General features: G+C 40.1%; 1 protein-coding gene across 3 annotated transcripts in view; it reads right to left on the bottom strand.

The window, feature by feature from the left end:
• Positions 1 to 20,814, bottom strand: part of LOC311077106 (NACHT, LRR and PYD domains-containing protein 3-like) — a 96,989-nt gene that overhangs the window by 25,568 nt on the left and 50,607 nt on the right. For 2 of the 3 annotated variants that reach the window (XM_084138902.1, XM_084138901.1), the window contains one exon: positions 6,061 to 6,231. The exons of the other annotated variant lie outside the window; for it this stretch is intronic. In XM_084138902.1, coding sequence (XP_083995028.1) covers positions 6,061 to 6,231 — 171 coding nt within the window. The remainder of the gene's footprint in view (positions 1 to 6,060; positions 6,232 to 20,814) is intronic. 3 annotated transcript variants of the gene reach the window in all.

The raw sequence follows: 20,814 nt of genomic DNA on the forward strand, positions 1-20,814 counted from the left end.
TTTGTTCATGATCCCAGTTATTGCAAGCCGTTGCGATATGCAATTATGCATATTGTAATATATACAGTTGCAATATTTTGATATATTGTGCAGCCCTAATATTTAAGCCAATCACAAGTTTTATTCTTCAAAATGTATCACTAAGTATATAGCCTAAAGCATATGATTAATATACTTTTCATTATATTAATGTCCAAACATTGCTTACCAGATAATGTGATTTATAGGCTGTAAAACTGAAATAATTTCAAATATGAAGACTTAGGATTTGAACAGAAATATTTGACAGGCCTTCCCGTTTTGGGACACATTCTTGATATAGACAAGGTTTGAACAATATCTGAGTGCACAGGAACCTGCCTGATAAATGTATTTCATTGCCAAGACATAACGTTTTACGTTTTACATAACATTTACTGGAATAGAGCAGTGCAAATATTGCATAGGGCCATCCTAAACATTACAGTAACAGTATACTACTTATGACACTGACTGATTTCAGTTCAGCAATCAACGACTGTTGTTATGCACTGGGCTAACGTTTGCAGGTTGCACGTTACACTTCTGTAATTTTGGCAATGTCCACTGCATATGCAAACTGCAAATGAATGTGACATAACGGACATGTAATACTTACATTACATTATCACACCAAGTACTCTGTCACTAACGGCCCTTTCAGAGAGGACGCGGACCGCGCTGCGCTATAAAATGAAACCGATATATTTCAATGGCTTGCGCCGCGCGGCTCGGAGCCTCGGACCAAAGCGGAGCTCAGCGAGCTCGCGCGCACGCCGCGGTCAAAGTTTAAAATACTTCAACTGTTGCCGCTGCGTGGCCAATAAAAACGGTGCATCCAAACAACCGCGGAAATCAAAATGAAAACTCCGCCTACTTTTGCTCTGGCCAGCGTAACGCAAATCAATATGTATCTGATTCTGAAGGGCTACATTTTTTTCTCCGTTTAATAAAGAACTATTTCGTCAGAAAGATATTTCTTGTGAAAGAAATACAGTTACAAATTCAAGCATTTTCAAGCATTTTATCCAAAATTCAAGCACTTTTCAAACCTTGAAAACACATCATCAAAATTCAAGCACTTTCAAGGATTTCAAGCACCCGTACGAACCCTGCTAGCTGATAGACAGGTGTTCAAATACTTATTTGCAGCTGTATCATACAAATAAATAGTTAAAAAATCATATATTGTGATTTCTGGATTTTTTTTTTATAGATTATGTCTCTCACAGTGGACATGCACCTACGATGACAATTTCAGACCCCTCCATGATTTCCAAGTGGGAGAACTTGCAAAATAGCAGGGTGTTCAAATACTTATTTTCCTCACTGTATGTGCACAGGCGTGTAGTCTTTCTCTACAAATTGACCTAAAAAAACTATCTGTCTGGCCTTAAAAATTCATATTACAGAAAAAAAATGTATTGGTTTTTTTCATATCCATGTGAACAAGAATCATAGTCAGGGTTTTTCCTGCATAGAGAATTATGAGGCGGCCGCCTCCGTTAAATTTCGTGCCGCCTCCGGCTCTCGACAAAACTCGGACAGACAGTCATGGTCAGATACACTTTTCCCAGCGTGACGGATCTGTTGCGGTTACCGCTTGTGTCCATTCTCAAAACGTATAGTGCTACGCGGATAATCCGCGGGTCGGGCGGGCCAAGTAATCCAAGTAAACATTCCATTCCAATTAATCGAGGGTGGATGACAGATAAATCATAATGTGTTGAGTTTAATAAAGACACAGAACTCTCATCACGGTAAAACGCAATGAACGTGCGTGACTCTTTTACTTTTGTTTTCAACAATTCTCTTCAGGGAAAACCAATCAAGGAAAACATTATCAGGGCTCGACAATAACGCTTGTCCGGGACCATAGACTGTGTCCGGGACACGTGTTTTTTTTTCTTTTTTTGAAGGGAAAAGTGAGAGAGAATTGTAGCCAATCCGGACAAATGCCCTGATTAAAACAATTTTTAATATAAAATAAAAAATAACTAGGGAATCACTGAAAACGTGAGGATGATTCTGTTTTATTTCATTTAATGTAAGTGGCGATTGATAGCCTATAGTTGATAATAATATAGGCCTACCTAATGTACTGACGGTAACAATGTTGCGCTGTTGAGGCTCGCGCAGTTATTTATAACATATTATAGTTAAGAAACATATAGCCTAGGCTACACACGACCAGAGAGCTGTTTTCCTGAATGCCATCAAGATTGAAACAGAGACTGATTTCATAACAGTTCAATAAACAAATAGTTAAAATTAAGTCACTTACATTTAGACGCAATGACTGTTTTTGTTCTGTTTCAGCAGCGAAAATAGTTCCAAACATCACAGCAGAACCATCGCGCATCTCACAGCAACACTCAGCGATGTTTCATTACTGAATGATTCAGCGTTTTGAACGAATCGGTTGAGTCAAAGATTCAATTAACTATTCATAAACTGCTTCATTCTGAATAAATCAGCCGATTGAACGAATCGTTTGAATGAATGACTCAATGACTCGCTCATTAAGACGGTCGCCTGCCGCCTCCTACTGGCGGTTTAGTTTCATAAAGGCTATCATTCTTTTCAACATTCCTTATTGTATATTCAAAAATATTTTAAATAATCTCATTTAATACAGTTATAATTTTTCAATGTAAATTGTTTAATTTGATTGGTAACAGCCTAGTGTCTTATTATTTTAATTGAATATATTGATCAAATTTAAGACTTTGAAATGAAAGATGGAGCAAACATTTAGGAAAAAAAATGCCTTTTATAAAGGTACAAAAAATTATTTGTTTTCAAGTGTTTTCAAACAGTGATGTAATGAAACATTGACAATTTAAGTTTGAAGGGAGTAAAGTCTCTGTTTAGGCTATTAAGGAAATGTAATTTTGCCAAAAGAAGAACTTTTATTTTAAATAAATGTTCTTTTTTAATTAGCCAAATTCAATGTGATATGTTACCATATTATCATGCTTAACACTGAGAATTTGAATAATTGTAATGTGATGATCAGATGCAGATATCTAAATTAAAGAATATAGGTGATTTGCGGGTGGATTATTTATTTTTAACAGTGGATTCGGGTGACTCAAAGTGCACCAGATTAATGAATTTATCTTTAAAATGTACAAAATTTTCTTACGGGGGGGCATGCCCTCGGACCCCCCTAGGGGTACCAGGCTCCACCCACAAAAATAATGTGGGAAACACATTAGGCTATATGATGATCTATGAAAAATACTAATTTAATAGTACATTGGTTTTTAAAAATCATATAATTATGCTCTTTTTGCGGAACCTCTCACCCCCTTTAAATGAATGGATGCTATTTTAAAAATATTCAGTGCAAGGAGAGAACAAAGCAAAAAGCACTAACTAGTTATTTGATCCTACTTGATCATTTTCATTTTGTGTTATGTGAGCACTACATCTCTGAAAGTTTTTCCAGATGGTACAATCTGGGTTAGACAGACAATCTTCCCCTTCATTAAAAATCAATGAATCAATGAAGATTAGAAAAATAAACATTCAACATCGCTCTTTCCCTCAGTAGTCTGAGCTGACTAAGCTGGATAGTTGTTCCTCTTCAAACCCTTCAATACACTGACATTCTGTGTTTTTCTTTGATTCAAGTCCCTTTAACCCTCTGAGGTCGACAAACGCGCCGACGCGTTTTGCCGGATTTTCTCCACATTGTAGCACTATAAACTTAAATTACTCCATCATTTATGGTCATACAGAAAAAAGAAATATAAAAAAAGAATCTGTGATATTTCTCCTTTTGTATGTGTCCACTTACAATCAAATCAAAACATTGTGCTTTTGTAAAATAAAGAAAATAAACAGGGTGTGCGTTCTGCCTCTCTGTCGCGGTGAACTTTTTTTTCTTGAGCACGTCTATAAACTGAAACAAAACTCAGCGAATACTTGTCACACATTTATGAGCCATATACCTTTATAAACATTTAAGTGTGTACTTTTAAATGATCGGATTCAAAACGAAAACAAATATTCTCTGTTTAAGTAATTTGTATAAAACCAACAAGATGTCCAGCTTCTCAAACGCTTGCTCATTACAGTTAATTTGGCCACGCCTACTCGCGCAAAAGATATTCACATGCAAATCTCCACATGGAACGCGAACGCGCTCGTTACCTCAACAACAAAACACTTCACTTCACTTTTCGTCGAGTTTGAAAGACGTGCCTGAGCTTACATTGGATTTAGGCTACCTCAGAAGAAGAAGAACGCGATTTGAAGACAAGAAAGATAAGGTAAGAAATTCTTACATAGCCTAGTTTGTTATTGTTGCATAAATGTCACGTTGCAGCTGAACTGTTGCTAGATATATGGGGAATATTATAATATTTAGACCCGTGTTTACTGTGTTTGTGGATATCTGCTCAAACATAGATATGTTTATGGTAACCATAATGTTTTATATTTGAGAGTGATCGCGTTTGAATGTATCATATTTTGCAAGCGATCGCGTTTGAATGTATCATATTTTGCAAGCGATCGCGTTTGAATGTATCATATGTGTTTACTGTGTTTGTGGATATCTGCTCAAACATAGATATGTTTATGGTAACCATAATGTTTTATATTTGAGAGTGATCGCGTTTGAATGTATCATATTTTGCAAGCGATCGCGTTTGAATGCATCATATTTTGCAAGCGATCGCGTTTGAATGTATCATATATTTTGGATGAAAGCAAAACGCACCAAACGGCTTCATGTTTTTATTATTATCTCATTTCATATCATCATAACGGATGGAAACATTTGAAGTAACATGATAATCAATATATTTTTCTCTAGCTTCTTTTGTAAGATTTATAGGCTGCTATAGGTTATTTATTGTTATTATTATTTTATCCGCACTGCGCATATACCTTATGCCTACAAGGCACAACAAACCTGGTGTTCATTATATTATATATCGTTGGAAACGTGTGTGTGTGTGTGTATTCTGTGAATTTTAAAAAGGAATTTTAAAAAGCAATTTTAACCAGAAAAATCTAATATTTATTTCCAAAATCATGCAGGCCTTTCTCTTGATATCAGTATGTTCACTTTTTTTTTTTTTCAGGTCCCAGATGCCACTGAGGACTTCAACATTCACATGAGTCTCAGTACGTGAACATGGTAAAGTGAAAATCTTGGAAATGAAAGGTATGTACAATGTTTTTAGGAATGGCACAAAGGTCTCTGTCTTTGAAGTGCTTTTTTGGCATTTGTTGTGTATCTTTGGATTATGTTGTGTTGTAAATAAATCCAAACAATTTAAAAGCCATTATTTTTTAAATCTCCTCATTTACAGTATTGTGCAAGGTTGCTCAGAATGATAGGGGCCTGATAGCTCCTAATAGGGCCGTTAGGGGAGGTTCTTTGTCTTTCTCAGGTGAGAAAAGCTTACATATTAATGAGCTCTCGCATAAGGCTTTTTCACACAAAACACGTCGTAAAATTTTTAAATCAATATATTGTCTTATCTGAATGAGCAGTCAGGGTGATTTTCACATAGTTTTGCAGCAAATATTCTAGGCTACGTCATACAATTTTCAAAAGTCTTGTGAAGAAATAATCAGTATGGGTTTCATGGCCTTATTTCAGTGAGAATTTTTTTTTGTATTTTCAAAAACCACGCATAAATGTCATTATCTCAAAACTACAAACTTTTACATACATGCTGCTGATATATTATTGTAGCAGAGTTTGTGCTGAATACAGTGTAATTAGACTTTAGCCATGAAAATGTCACAAGTAACAGAAATAACCAGAAATGTCAGAGCATGTCAGAACACCTCCAGGGCCCAGAAAACAGCTCAGACCTCAGAGGGTTAAAGTCAAGAAACTGAATTGTTGATTGTGATGTGAAAGTGTATGTTTAAGTGCAAAACAGTCCTGTAGTTTCATGTTACTGAGGAGCAGCTCATGTGTTCAATCATTTACAGCTCAATCAGCTCACAGCAACAGAAAAAGGCTGAACACTCAAAAAATACTTTTCATATGCGAGTCAAATATGATCTTACCACAGTGTCTCTAGTTTACAGTGAGGATCCTCCAGTACAGCAGAGAGCTGCGTGGCTGAATTCCCTATTTTATTAAATGACAGATCCAGGTCTCTCAGGTGTGAGGGGTTTGATTTCAGAGCTGTAGCCAGAGCAGCACAACTTTCATCCGTGACACCACAATCAATCAACCTGTAGAGAACAATGACACACTCTTCACTCTCTCAGTTCAGATCAGTTTAACATGTACAAAAAATAAACTGACTAACCTTGATATACAAGTCATAATTCTATACAGACTATTAAATATTTCTAATTGATCACTTTCAAAAAAACAATGGAAAAATATAGCTGCGAGCAGCGATGACAGGCCCAAGACGGTGGCACCGCCACCCCGGTGCCTTTAGTTACCCTAATACTCAGTCATTGCTGAGTATATATAATATATATATATTAGGGCTGTCAGTTAAACGCGTTATTAACGGTGTTACCGCAAACCCATTTTAACGGCGTAAATTTTTTTATCGCGAGATTAACGCCTAGCAAACTTTGTAGTTTTTTTCACATGCTTTTGCAACAACTAGTAACGTTAGTAAAACTACAACACCACACCGGATCTAGCTAGACCGGAAACAAAACAACAGGCACGCCGCACACACTTGTTTGGGCTTGGGAGCCGACCAAAGAGTGGACGAGAAGCCTAGGACAACTTTTATCGCGCATCGGACGTGCACTTTCTCAGTTTATGGCAATAAAACATCGAATGGTGCCGCCGGTGTGTGTACACTCATCGAGAATAATGTGTTATGATGTGTATAATGTACGAAATACGAGGCGCTGCGCTTCGCTTCTCATCAAGTGTGCGACCCCCTTTAACGTTCGTTACGTTTTGAGTGGATGAATGATGAGCGCGAGATGCCGAAATGGATGCCAATAAGATTCTGAATGGAAAGTTTACTTTTAAAAAGTTGCCAAATGGTTCAATTGACAAGACCAAAGTGATCTGTGTGTTTTGTCGTTGTGAACTGAGCTATCATCGCAGCACGTCCAGTCTGAAATACCACTTGATGGCCAAGCACACACACAGCTGATGCGAATTCTCCGCCCCCTCGTCAATATATCAGGACCTCGTCAGTATTTCTTTTACCCTTTTATTGATGGACAGCGTTACATTGTGTGAGATATTATTTGCTCCAAGTGAGAATGTTAGTGTGAAATTGAACACTACAGTATGTTGTTTTCAATAAAAAACATTTGCACAAAGCAAGCCGATCCACTTTTCCATGTTGATAAGAGCATGAAAATGAGAAAAAATAATGGGACAAAAAGAAATTTTTGGAATAGATAAAAATGTGCGATTAATTGTGATTGATCGCGAGTTAACTGTGACATTAATACGATTAATCGCGATTAAATATTTTAATCGTTTGACAGCACAAGTATATATATACACAATTCGATTCGATTTCAGTTCACAAGCTTGCAATTCGATTCGATTCAATATTGATTATTTTGGATATACAATACATGGCAAATTTTCTCAAGGAAAACAAATCTCTTAAAGGTAGGGTATGGGATTTGCAAAACAGCCGGCAGATTTTGAAAATACACAACTCAAATGGTCCTACCTTCTTTCCTCCGACACTGGCCCTGACTCCACCCATTACTCTCTCTCTGTCTCTCGCGGTCACGCGCACGAGGGGAATGGGGGGAGGGGGGTATAGTACGACCGTTTGATTGACGCACTTACTGTCCAATGATTCTAGGTGGTCTTGGAAATGATTGGCTGGAGTTTTTCGAGTCCTGCCCGTTCCACAGATGATTAAATTGCTTGATTTTCATTTCAGTGCTTCTAACTCAGTGGCTGCAAGTGGATTAGGAATAGGATTTCAAGTGATTTTGAAAAAATGGACAAAAAATAGAATCACATACCCCACCTTTAACTATTATTGTAAACTATGGGAGTCAGTTGTAGCCTATAGGCTTCATTAGCCTACTATAATATTGAAGGTAAAAAATAACTGATTTGTATACAAACACTTAAAATACACTTTTATTTATTTTTTTTAATAATAAAGTTACATGAAATTATATAAACATTTAAATGGTGGCTGTCATAAACAACTTTCCAGATTTATTCAAACATGCATTAAATATGTAAGAATATTAAAATTTATAATGAATATGTAACATGGTGCATATATTTAACAAAATGTTCCTCTCTAGAGTTAATTTTTTTAGCAGACTAACGAGTTTATGGTCACTGGATATGTTTTTTCTGAGGTAAATGTGACGTTACATGACATTGTTTACTAACGTCTTTCCACGGTTGAAACACTGATTGAGCGATTCCATGTGACATGATACGGACTTCGATAAGTTGTACTGTATCTTTTAACACACTTTCAGATGCTCATTCATGTTTATTTCGCACTGTAACTGGTATTATTAAGGCGGAAGAGAAGGTCATGTGCGCTCCGCGCTGCTGCTTCACTTGTGCAAAGCACAAAGATTATTGCGATTTATTGGATGGGATGCGCGCAACAATGTTCCATTCATTCATCAACTGAAAACAGGATGACTAATCGATTCTTGGGATTTAAGAATCGATATATATATATATATATATATATATATATATATATATATATATATATATATATATATATATATTAGGGGTGGAACGGTACACAGAAGTCACGGTTCGGTTCATACCTCGGTTCAGACATCACGGTTCTGTACGAGTTCGGTACAATGGAGGGAAAAGCAAAACAAAAATGCAGAAGGCAATTTTTTTTATTGTGCATGTCTCAGGCTGTACCATAGTGTCATACAGTCTCTCCCCTGAGCTAGCTGCAACAGCCTGCCCTGAAGTGTGTAAAGTAAGATGTAACCAAAATAAGACAATCAGCTATAAAACTGAAAATAAAGCATCTCTTATTTATGTGCGGACGCACGAGCGCGAGGGTGCGCGCGGCAAAAATGTCATCATTGCGTTGGGTGCGCAAGGCCACATTTCGCGTGGCGGTGTGCAGTGCACGGTTTTTTAGCGCGCACAGCTCCGCATCCGAAGACGCACGAGAGCTGAATCTGGCCGAGCATGTACATCTCACAGCACCGGCACCCAGTTCTTGCGTCTAAATTAGTTGCTTAACGTACATTAACAAAATGAGCCTACAATAGCAGACATAAGCCCTTTAAATAAAAATAAATGGCCATGTTTTATAAAAAGGTTCACAAAACTAAATACAAATGTTTAGAAATTATGTAAGATAACGTTCATTTAGTTGTAGGTTACGTTCTCATATCCTTTTTTTTTTCTAATGTCACAAGGAATAATCTGGTTTCCTTACTCGATTCTTTTGTAGTGTGGTTTTGGTGTACTAAAGTGTTGTTGTAGGCTACTAAAATAAACATTCATGAGTGTACCTTACTTCTCACCGCTGATTCCTGATGGACAGTTATACCGAGTCGCACCCTGTCATTTCAAAGAATAGTACACCGGCGAACGCAAAGTATAAATGCCTCGTCCATTTGGGGAGGCTCGCGCTGCGGAGGCAGGCTAGCTTAAAGGGATAGTCCACTTTGAAATAAAATTTTGGTATGTTTTAGCTTACCTCAAGGGCATCCAAGATGTAGGTGTCTTTTTTTCCGCAGTAGTTTCAATTTTGATATTTTTAGGTCAAACCGTTCTTGTCTGTCAGTCATTTCATGCAGGTCTATGGTCACTGTCTCAAAGAGCATGCACAAAGTCCAAATTAAAACAATTCCCCATCGTCCAAATTAAACAATTCCCCATCGTAAGTACACATTGATGGCCTAAGACACGAAACGAGCGGTTTGTGTGAGAAAACGAACAGTATTTATATCGTTGTTACCTCTTGAACACAGCCGCGTCCAAATGATCTGAGGGCGCGGGCGGGTATAGATATATACACTAGACGTCGCCTTGGCTACGGTTTCGTTCCAATGAACTGCAGTAGCGAAGGCGACATCTAGTGTATATACCGGGCGGGTATAGATATATACACTAGATATCGCTTGGCTACGGTTTCGTTACAATGAACTGCAGTAGCCAAGGCGACGTCTAGTGTATATATCTATACCCTTTGGTATGGAAGTACCTTAGGGTCATACAAATAAATTTATCCTAAGACACAAGTGAGATCACACTTTGTATCAGAAATAAACAGGTCTTTTCAAAAATGGCCGCCAATGCGCCGAAAATACTCTAGAGCCCATATCTTTGCTTCTGTTATCGCTATAATGACAAATTTGGTGTCAAAGTGTACATTTTTGGGGTCAAGGAATCCAATAAAATTGGTTTCAAGTTTAAAAAAACAAAAATGTTCCCCATACCATGACAATCGTTGGTAAATATGCACATTTCACATAAAAATTGTGTCATCAGAGTGACTTTACTTATCTTTTCCTTCAAAAACTTTAATTTTGTATTTAAGCAGTGCAGCTACTTCTGTACATTACATTTGTCCTAAGTAGCATGAGATTTCGACCAGTCAGGAGTAGCCTATAGCAAATCAGTTCCTGCAACAACACATCCCATCTGCACCAGGAGCTGTGACAGCTGTTGAAGGTCAGAGGTGACAGGTTAACACTTTAAGGTTCATATGACTTTATCATTAAATAGAAAAAATGTGTTAGATAACTAATAACTAGCTAGCTAGTAACTAGTTAGCTTCATTATAACTAGGTCGCTAGAAACTAGTTAGCTTCATCATAACTAGCTAGTGACTAGTTAGCGTCATTTTTGTTGTAGCAAAGAACATAGCCTACATGTTGCTAGCTAGTTAGTTAGCTTCATTATTTGATAGATTTTTACTTTTACGAATGCTTGTTAATGCTCATATTATCTATCTTATGATGTTAAAGCAACTTCATTTCTTTTTTCAGATTAGCCATAATGGAATGCCGTGACTGGAGTTTATGCTTCCTATGTCAGTCCGCCCTAAAGATTGAAAAAACATTAGATCCCTCTTCATCATTCAAACTGAGAAACAATCCTGAAAGATTGAAATCATGTTACAAAGAAGCTTTAGATAACATCCAGGAGCTGAATGCATTAGGGGATCTGCCTGAGTTTATACACACATTAGTGGTGGTAGTCAGGATGTAGTTCAGCTGATGATTCAAAATCCTATGGTGTGGCACAAAAGCTGCAGAAATGCGATTGATAAACAAAAAGTTGAGAGAGCAAGAAAAAGAAAAAAGCATGAAGAGTCTGTGAGCCCAGTAAAAACACAGTGCATGAGTGACAAGTCCACCACACTCGCTTTACCCAGACCCTCATCATCATCATGTGAACCATTCAATAAACCGTGTTTCTTCTGTGGTGAAGTGGGCAAAAAAAAGGAACTGAGGATGGCTGCCACCCTTGGCTTGGATAGAAAAGTGAAAGAATGTGCTCAGGTGGTGGGTGACAGGCATCTATTGGCTGAACTAGCTGCTGGTAACATGGTTGCTATTAATGCTGTTTATCATCGTGCATGCCTGACTAGGCTCTATGGAGGGGGCCCTTGTTCCCATGAGAGAACAGGGCGTGCGCATCTATTTCAACGACTGGCTCATATTAGCACACTCTCGAGATCAGTTATGCGAACACAGGGACCTCGTGCTCAGGCACCTCAGCCAGTTGGGTCTTCTGGTCAACTGGGAGAAGAGCAAACTCGCCCCCATGCAGAGGATCTCTTTTCTCGGTATGGAATTGGATTCGGTCGCACAGACAGCGCACCTCACAGAGCAACGCGCTCAGTCGGTGCTGAACTGCTTGAAGTCAAGTCAAGTCAAGTCATCTTCATTTATATAGCGCTTTTAACAATGTAGATTGTTTCAAAGCAGCTTTACAGAGATAAGCATATAATTTAAGGTAACAGAGATTGTTTTGGCTTTATAGCGGTTCTTTAATAAAGTTATTTTCCATCTAAAGTTAGTTTTGATTGATTCGCTTCCGTCGCAATGATCATTTGTTATTAAATTAGGGGCCGCTAAGACGACACCACTCTCTCTACACAGAATTTAAACGCGAACCTGTGAGAAACCACCTTTGAACACCTTCAAAGGCAGGACGGCGGTCCCACTGAAATTCTTTCAGAAGCTCCTGGGGCATATGGCAGCGGTAGCAGCGGTAACTCCGCTCGGGCTGCTCCATATGAGGTCGCTTCAGCACTGGCTTCATGGCCGAGTCCCGAGATGGGCGTGGCATCATGGCACTCACTGGGTGACAATCACACCGGCGTGCCGCCAGACCTTCAGCCCATGGTCAGACCCCTCATTCCTGCGGGCAGGAGTCCCCTTGGAACAGGTTTCCAGGCATGCTGTGGTGTTCACAGACGCCTCTGCCACCGGCTGGGGTGCCACGTACAACGGGCATGCAGTGTCAGGGGTGTGGACGGGCCCTCAACTGCATTGGCACATCAACTGCCTCGAGTTGCTAGCAGTATGTCTCGCTCTGAGCCACTTAAAGAGGCCGCTACAGGGCAGAGATGTGCTGGTCTGTACGGACAAGACTGCAACCGTTGCGTACATCAACCGACAAGGTGGTCTACGCTCCCGTTGCATGTTACAACTCGCCCGCCATCTCCTCCTCTGGAGTCAGAAGCATCCGAGGTCACTTCGAGCCATGTATGTCCCCGGTGTGCTCAAACATATGGGCAACAAGCTATCATGAGCTGTGTTCCCGGGAGAATGGTGACTCCACCCCCCAGGCAGTTCAGCTGATCTGGAGAGAGTTCGGGGAGGCTCAGGTGGAGGCTCAGACCTGTTTGCTTCCTCAGAGACCTCCCACTACCAGCTGTTTTACTCCCTGACTGAGGGAACACTCAGCACGGATGCACTGGCACACAGCTGGCCCCGGGGCCTCCTCAAATATGCGTTCCCCCCAGTGAGCCTACTTGCACAGACCCTGTGCAAAATCAGGGAGGACGAGGAGCAGGTCCTTCTGGTGGCCCCCTATTGCCCAACCCGGACCTGGTTCCCTGAACTTATGCTCCTTGTGACAGTCCCTCCCTGGCCCATTTCTCTGAGGGAGGACCTTCTGACTCAGAGACGGGGCACCCTATGGCACTCGCGTCCGGACCTCTGGAAACTTCATCTCTGGTTCTAGGTGACTTACCCCCAGAGGTACTTAACACCATCACTTCTGCAAGGGCGCCGTCCACGAGATGTGTGCCTTGAAGTGGAACCTGTTCGTCGAGTGGTTTTCTTCTCGCCGAGAGAACCCCCGAAGATGTTCGATAGGGTCCGTGCTTTCCTTCTTGCAGCAAGGGTTGGAGCGAAGGCTGTCTCCCTCCACCCTCAAAGTACATGCTGCCGCTATTTCAGCTTATAACGACCACATGGATGGCAAATCAGTTGGAAAGCACGACCTGGTTGTCAGGTTCCTTAGGGGGGCGAGATGGTTAAACCCTCTTCGTCCCCCCTCCATACCCTCTTGGGACCTTTCCCTGGTGCTTCAAGCTCTTCAGGATGCTCCCTTTGAGCCTTTGCACTCAGCAGACTTAAAGCTTCTCTCTTTGAAGACTTTGCTGCTGATTGCACTGGCCTCTATCAAGAGGGTAGGGGGCCTGCAAGCATTTTCGGTCGACGAATCGTGCCTATAGTTCGGGCCGGGTTACAACCATGTTGTACTGAGACCCCGGCCTGGCTATGTGGCCAAGGTTCCCACCACTCCCTTCAGAGATCAGGTGTTAGGCTGGGTTCCATATGTGTGACCCTATGGGGATTCCATATGTGTATACTTCCATGGCTGCTCCTAATCGAAGCCCTGTGTCTTTTCCTTGGGCTAAGTTACCCAATATTCATATGCAGTACAACCTTCAGGCTAGTCCATATGTATTTTTTCACATAACTCCCTCGAAGAAAGTGGCTTCCGCATCGTTCCCCTTCCATAGAAAGGGCACGGTTTCCCAGTGTTATCCAATAATCTCGCTGTATGGGTTATCACAGAACAACAGTGACAGATACACTCTGTGTAAGCCCTTTCCTATCGTCCATCCAGGCAAGAAGGGGTACAGGCTTACACCGGGCACTGGATGGGGTGCAGCAGATGTGGCGCATTGATAGGGATTCCTATCAGTCGGTCACAACATACGTCGAGAGTGACCGACCGATAAGGGAACGTCTCAATTACATATGGTAACCCTCGTTCCCTGAGGCAGGGAATGGAGACGTACATCCCATCGTCACATCTGCTGCTGCCCGTCGGGGCGGCCAGCTTACCAGGCTTGGCTCCTCAGCAAAAAAGGAGCTCACCTCGCACCTGCTGCTCATTATATACCTGCGTTGCGAGGCTTAACAGCTGATGCAAATGACTGCATGCCAATGTGTTTTGGCTCATTTTAGTTTTACTCGAAGTAGATTGGCCTCTCTAGCAAAATTCCTATCAGTCGGTCACGACGTACGTCTCCGTTCCCTCCCTCGGGGAACGAGGGTTACCATATGTAACTGAGATGTTTCGCCATTTGGCTGTAAAGAATGTTTACCTGTACAGAAGGTTACTAACGTTTACTCTATTGAAGGTTTTTGATAACAAACTGCACACTAGGGTCATATTTATTCCTTGTGTTGTGAGGACTTTGTGGACTTTAATAAATCTCACATTTGGTTAATTGATTTTGTGTGAATGTACCCTATGTTGCACCCTGACCCCAGTCCACCTAGGGCAGGGCTATTCAATTCAATCATCTCCATCTGGCCCAAAGGCACCCCAACCTCCTCCGCCTCTTTTCCTGGTGGTGTGGCTACATTTGGTTAGATATGCGAGGGGCCATAGTGGCGTGTGCAGCTGTACGTCTATACGCACTGTCTATACGTGTACCATGAGCGCTCCGACTAACCTGAGAAACGTTTTCAGTCCGAATATTTCAGCAGTTATTATGTGTGTCCCGTATTTCTGTCGACTGAACCAGCGATACCAATCATTTGTGAATGGTGCGAATCTTTTGTTCTATCTTTGGTTCAATTATTTCCTTTCCATGAATTGGCCAAATGCGCTTGCATAATGGTCTGAAACGATTCAGATTCGTTCGGACCGCTCTGTCACTGAATCATCTGAAGCTGTTTCTCGGTCAGTAACAACAAATATAGAATAAATAGCGCTGTTTTCAGTTTAGTTTCAGTTCAACTCGCAGTTTAGTTTACTTTGAACTACGCAGCACTACCCAGTGGATAACGGAACACAAGCTTAAAGGAGTTGCGTTTACTCCCAGTTCTGGACACTATTATTAAACAGCATTGCGACATCCAGTGAGAAGTTGTTCAATTCGTCACACCTCTGTTACAGACCACAAATCACTCGATGATTTAACTAGTTTTATAACGTATGAAGCAGCCTCAACATTCCCAACACGACTGATGAGGTAAACAGCAGAAACATTGTGCCATGAACAAAGTTAAAAGACTTTAAATCCCCTAATCACCACCTTTACAAACATTTACCATGAATGTACTGTAGTAATTTGGTTTGGGCAGAAATATGGAATATTTATACTGAATACAATCTTATAGTCATTTATATTGCAGTAGATTAATTAGGTGGGTAGAGGAATACAATTCATTTTGTGTATAGTTTTTACCTGTGTTTAAGGATTTTGTTATACAGTGGTAGTGAGTGAGTAGCCATGCATGGTTTTACCTGTGGTTATCACGTCTCACTGTCAGAATATTTTCATTTAAGCCTATAATAATTATAAATAAAATAATTCTTACCAATACCTATGATCTTGTATAATTCATATTTTTGTACATAGCTGTAAATAAGTTATTAATGAAAGACTCATAAATCTGCATACTGTTGGGTACCACATTTCCAAGTAAATACAATACTTTTTTAGGTTTACTTTAGCTTATTTATTAATACTGTTATGTTTTAGTAAGTAATAAATAATGTTTCAATAAATAAGCTAACCACCGGCCCTCCTCAACATTCCGATTTAATAATCCGGCCCTCGAATGAAGCTAATTGAATAGCCCTGATCTAGGGGCATAACATTACTCACTTTTCACTTTATTTCACTTTATTTAATTCACTTCATATAGTATAGCAGTACATAAGTCAAGTCTCAACTCTTGTTTAAGACATTGTCCATATGCAAAAAATATGCTTAATCCAATATGGAAAGGTAATGCTTGAAAGTTCTGTTTTCTCTGATTTGAGGAACAGTGGATAACTTTGGTTATATCAGCTATAATCCTCTAGATAGAAAGGTCATCTTGGACTTAAATTGAAGCTTATAAACTTGGGAAGTTTTTCATGTACATTTGAGGCAGTGATATAAATATAATAAAATGCTTGAAAATTATCACTTTTGATGACAATTTGTCAGGCGGACAGCCATTTTTTTGTCTTTTGGGGTATGTTGAGGGTGATATTTGACAGTAAAAAGGCAGCAATCCCCAGAATCTTTTTCTGCTAGTTTCCACTATGTGTCAGGATACACCATGCAAGATTGTAGGGTTATACGGCCATTTATGTAGCTGCAGTACCTTAATATTCACAATTACATCATTCCGCCAAAAGCTTTTCCCCAAAAGGGTGTTTTTTGGCCCCTGAGACCAAACGGGGCTGAGTTGGGGGTGACTGTTATCAACTTGTGATGGCCCAAGGTATAAGATAATAGGAAATAATAGTGAAAAAAAGGTAGCAAAAAACATCCTGAGGAGTGGACCTGGCTCCTGGCCTAGATGAGGTCTTGTATGTTCCTGCCCTGAATACCAACAGTCATCCTCATCCAGCCTCCCGTCCTCTCATCAATGTAATTGAATAAGGCTACCAGTGGTTAGAGAGAGTCAGAAACATTCTTGTGAAAGAGAACCTTGAAGCCGGAGAATGGATCTCATGGGCTGCATATTATGCCAGCATCACAGAGGCTACTTCACCTCCCCCATCCAAATCATACATGTTGTGTTTGGCATGCGGTTTTTGATAAAAAATTGCATACTTCACCTCCAATTGTCATGGTAAGGACAACATTATTGTTTTTTAGTCTTGGAACCTAATTTTTTGGACTCCTTGACCCCAAAAATGTACACGCTGATACCAAATTTGTCATTATAGATATAACAGAAGCAAAGATATGGGCCTCTCAAGTATGGTCGGCGGCCATTTTTAAAAAATGTGCGTATATAAGATACAAAATGTGATCTCACTTGTGTCTTAGGATAAATTTATTTCTATGGCCCTAAGGTACTTCCATACCAAAGGGGACCTTTGCATCATGACTTGAAGTCAAAAGTCACTTAACCTCCCTACTATTGGGCGGAGCTAATAACTTAGCGTGCGGAAGTTGTTCGGCCCGATGAGATCTATATGTGTACCGAGTTTCATATTAATTCATGCAAGCGTGTTTGATATATGGACCCTGCCACGCCCGGGTACCAGCTTCAGCCCGGCTCTGATGACCGTGGGTTCTGACCTGTGTGGAAAGTTTCAAGAGTTTTTGAGCACGTTAAGGGCCCCAAAAGCCCCTGAAACCTTGAAAAACAAAGATTAAATGGAATAGACAAATCCCCCCCCCCCCCACACACACACAGACACAGAGAGAGAGAGAGAGAAAATTCTCCAGAAAATCCACATTCAAACCAAAATATCTGACTTCCTGTGGGACTGAGGTTATGACTGTAAATTAGAAAGGTGTCCTGCTTGATGAGAACAATACACCTACCAAGTTTTGTGATTCTAGGAAAAACTAAGCCCCCATTTTTGACTAAAGGTGGCGCTACTGAGCCATTCCACCACGCCCGTTTCTGAAACTTTGCACATGTCTACTGTATAATAAATGTGATGTGTCTGTCGAGTTTCATGCATTTTCAAGCATGTGAAGAGTCTCTAAAGCATCCGAAAAGAATATTAAAGTTTGATGCGTTGCCACGGCAACAGTATCCAAGATATCAATAATCCTTTCACAGGTCTACATCTGCTGTGTGTCTACATTATACACATAAAGTTTTAAGCAAATCGGGTAAAAATAAGAAAGTGATTTCAAAGCATTTTGAAAGTGACACACTTCCTGTTGCCAGTTGGTGGCGCTATAACTTTGACTCACAAAGGTCACATCCATGTGATCGGCCTCTTACAACGAATACACTGCTTAAGTTTCAGCAAGATCAGATAATGTATGCAGAAGTTATAACACACTTCCTGTGTCCCATTATTCGCCATAAATTCGTTTCCTCGCCACGGCCAAACCGTTCGAGATATCAAAAATCTGTTCGCAAGAATTCATCCTCAATGTCTTGACTTCATTCACACCGAGTTTGGCGGCGATCAGATGAATTCCCTAGGAGGAGTATTTCACATTCCATTGTATGCGTTTTCCAAACAACGTATAATAACCGACTTCCTGTTGGGCTTTTGTAAAACTTAGAGCACGAAAGTTGTGCGGCCCGATGAGATCTATATGTGTACTGAGTTTCAGATTATTACATGCAAGCGTGTTTGATATATGGACCAAGATTTCGGACCCCATTCCAGGGGGCGCTGTCGAGCCCCCCTGCCACGCCCGGGTACCAGCTTCAGTCCGGCCCTGATGGCCGCGGGTTCTGACCTGTGTGCAAAGTTTCAAGAGTTTTCGAGCACGTTAAGGGCCCCAAAAGCCCCTGAAACCTTGAAAAACAAAAAAGCAAATCTCACCCAACAGACAAATCCCTCCCACCCCTCACACACACACAGACAGAGAGAGAGAGAGAGAGAGAGAGAAAATTCTCCCAAAAAATCACATTCAAACCAAAATATCTGACTTCCTCTTGGTCTGAGATAATGACTGTAAATTAGAAAGTTGTCCGGCTTGATGAGAACAATATACGTACCAAGTTTTGTGATTCTAGGAAAAACTAAGCCCCCATTTTTGACTAAAGGTGGCGCTACTGAGCCATTCCACCACGCCCGTTTCTGAAACTTTGCACATGTCTACTGGCTAATAAATGTGATGTGTCTGTCAAGTTTCATGCAATTTCAAGTATGTTAAGAGTCTCAAAAGCATCAAAAAAGAATATTAAAGTTTGATGTGTTGCCACGGCAACAGTATCTAAGATATCAATAATCCTTTCACAGGTCTACATCTGCCGTGTGTCTACATTGTACACATAAAGTTTGAAGCAAATCGGGTAAAAATAAGAGTGATTTCAAAGCATTTTGAAAGTGATGTACTTCCTGCTGCCAGTTGGTGACGCTATAACTTTGACTCACAATAGTTACATCCGTGTGATCGGCCTCTTACAATGAACACACTGCTGAAGTTTCATCAAGATCAGTTAATGTATGCAGAAGTTATAATACACTTCCTGTGTCCCATAATTCGCCATAAATTCGTTTCCTCGCCACGGCCAAACCGTTCGAGATATCATAAATCCCCTGGCAATTTTTCATCCTCAGTGTCTTGACTTCATGCACACCGAGTTTGGAGGTGAATCGATGAATTCCCTAGGAGGAGTACATCAAATTCCACAGCATGCGTTTCCAAACAACCCTAAATAGCTGACTTCCTGTTTGGCTGGCGTAAAAAGTAAAAGTACGAAAGTTGTTCGGCCCGATGAGATCTATATATGTACCGAGTTTCATATTATTACATGCAAGCGTGTCTGATTTATGGACCAAGTTTTCGGACCCCGTTCAAGGGGGCGCTGTTGAGCCCCCCTGCCACGCCCGAGTACCAGCTTCAGCCCGGCCCTGATGGCCGCGGTTTCTGACCTGTGTGCAAAGTTTCAAGAGTTTTAGAGCACATTAAGGGTCTCAAAAATAAGAATAATAATAAATATAGCTGCGAGCAGCGATTACGGGCCCAAGCCGGTGGCACCGCAACCCCGGTGCCTTTAGTTCCCTAAAGGCACCGGGGTGGCGGTGCCGCCGGCTTTGGCCCTTCATCGCTGCTCGCAGCTATATTTATATATATATATATATATATATATATATATATATATATATATATATATATATATATATATACACACATACATACACATACATACATACATACACATACATATACATATATATATATATATATATATATATATACACATACACACACACACACATATATATATATATATATATATATATATATATATATATATAGAAGACAGAAAATATTACTTGTCTTACTTTATTCTGGTTTTATGATACACTCAAAATATTCCACAACATTGATTAACGTTGATTAACCGGTGGTAAAATATTCTCACCGTCACATACCTAGTATATTTTTATATAGATACAATAGGCCTACCTGATTTTGAACACAAGAGGGCAGTATAGCCCTATGTATGACTTGACTTTTATGGGACTAAAGAGTACAATTGCTATTTTTAAACGTATAAGTAATTCTTAAATTGAAAAAAAAAAAGAATAAAATGGGTTTAGTTGTGATATTTGTATACTTTTATATTGAAATAAATGGTGTATAATTACATTTTTAGAAGATGAGGCTTTTAGCGTTTCCTTTTTGTACATTACTTTAATCCCTCACTATATCAAAACTGTTTGAAATATTTAATATCCGTTCACAATTTAGCATCTTTAATGTATTTTCATCGTGTTGAAAAAGTTTGGTGTGAAAAAAATAAACCAGTTAGGAGGAGTAGCTAAAAACTCAGAGTCTGAAATATCCCAAAAATCCACATTCAGACCTAAATATCTGACTTCCTGTTGGTCGGAGCAAATTACTTTAAATTAGAAAGTTGTCCGGCTCGATGAGACCAATGTACATACTGATTTTTGTTACTGTATATACAACTAACCCCCCCACTTTTGTCAAAGGCATT

This window comes from Abramis brama (genome assembly GCF_963993115.1).
Source record: "Abramis brama genome assembly, contig: SCAFFOLD_57, whole genome shotgun sequence".
NCBI classification, from domain to species: Eukaryota; Metazoa; Chordata; class Actinopteri; order Cypriniformes; family Leuciscidae; genus Abramis; species Abramis brama.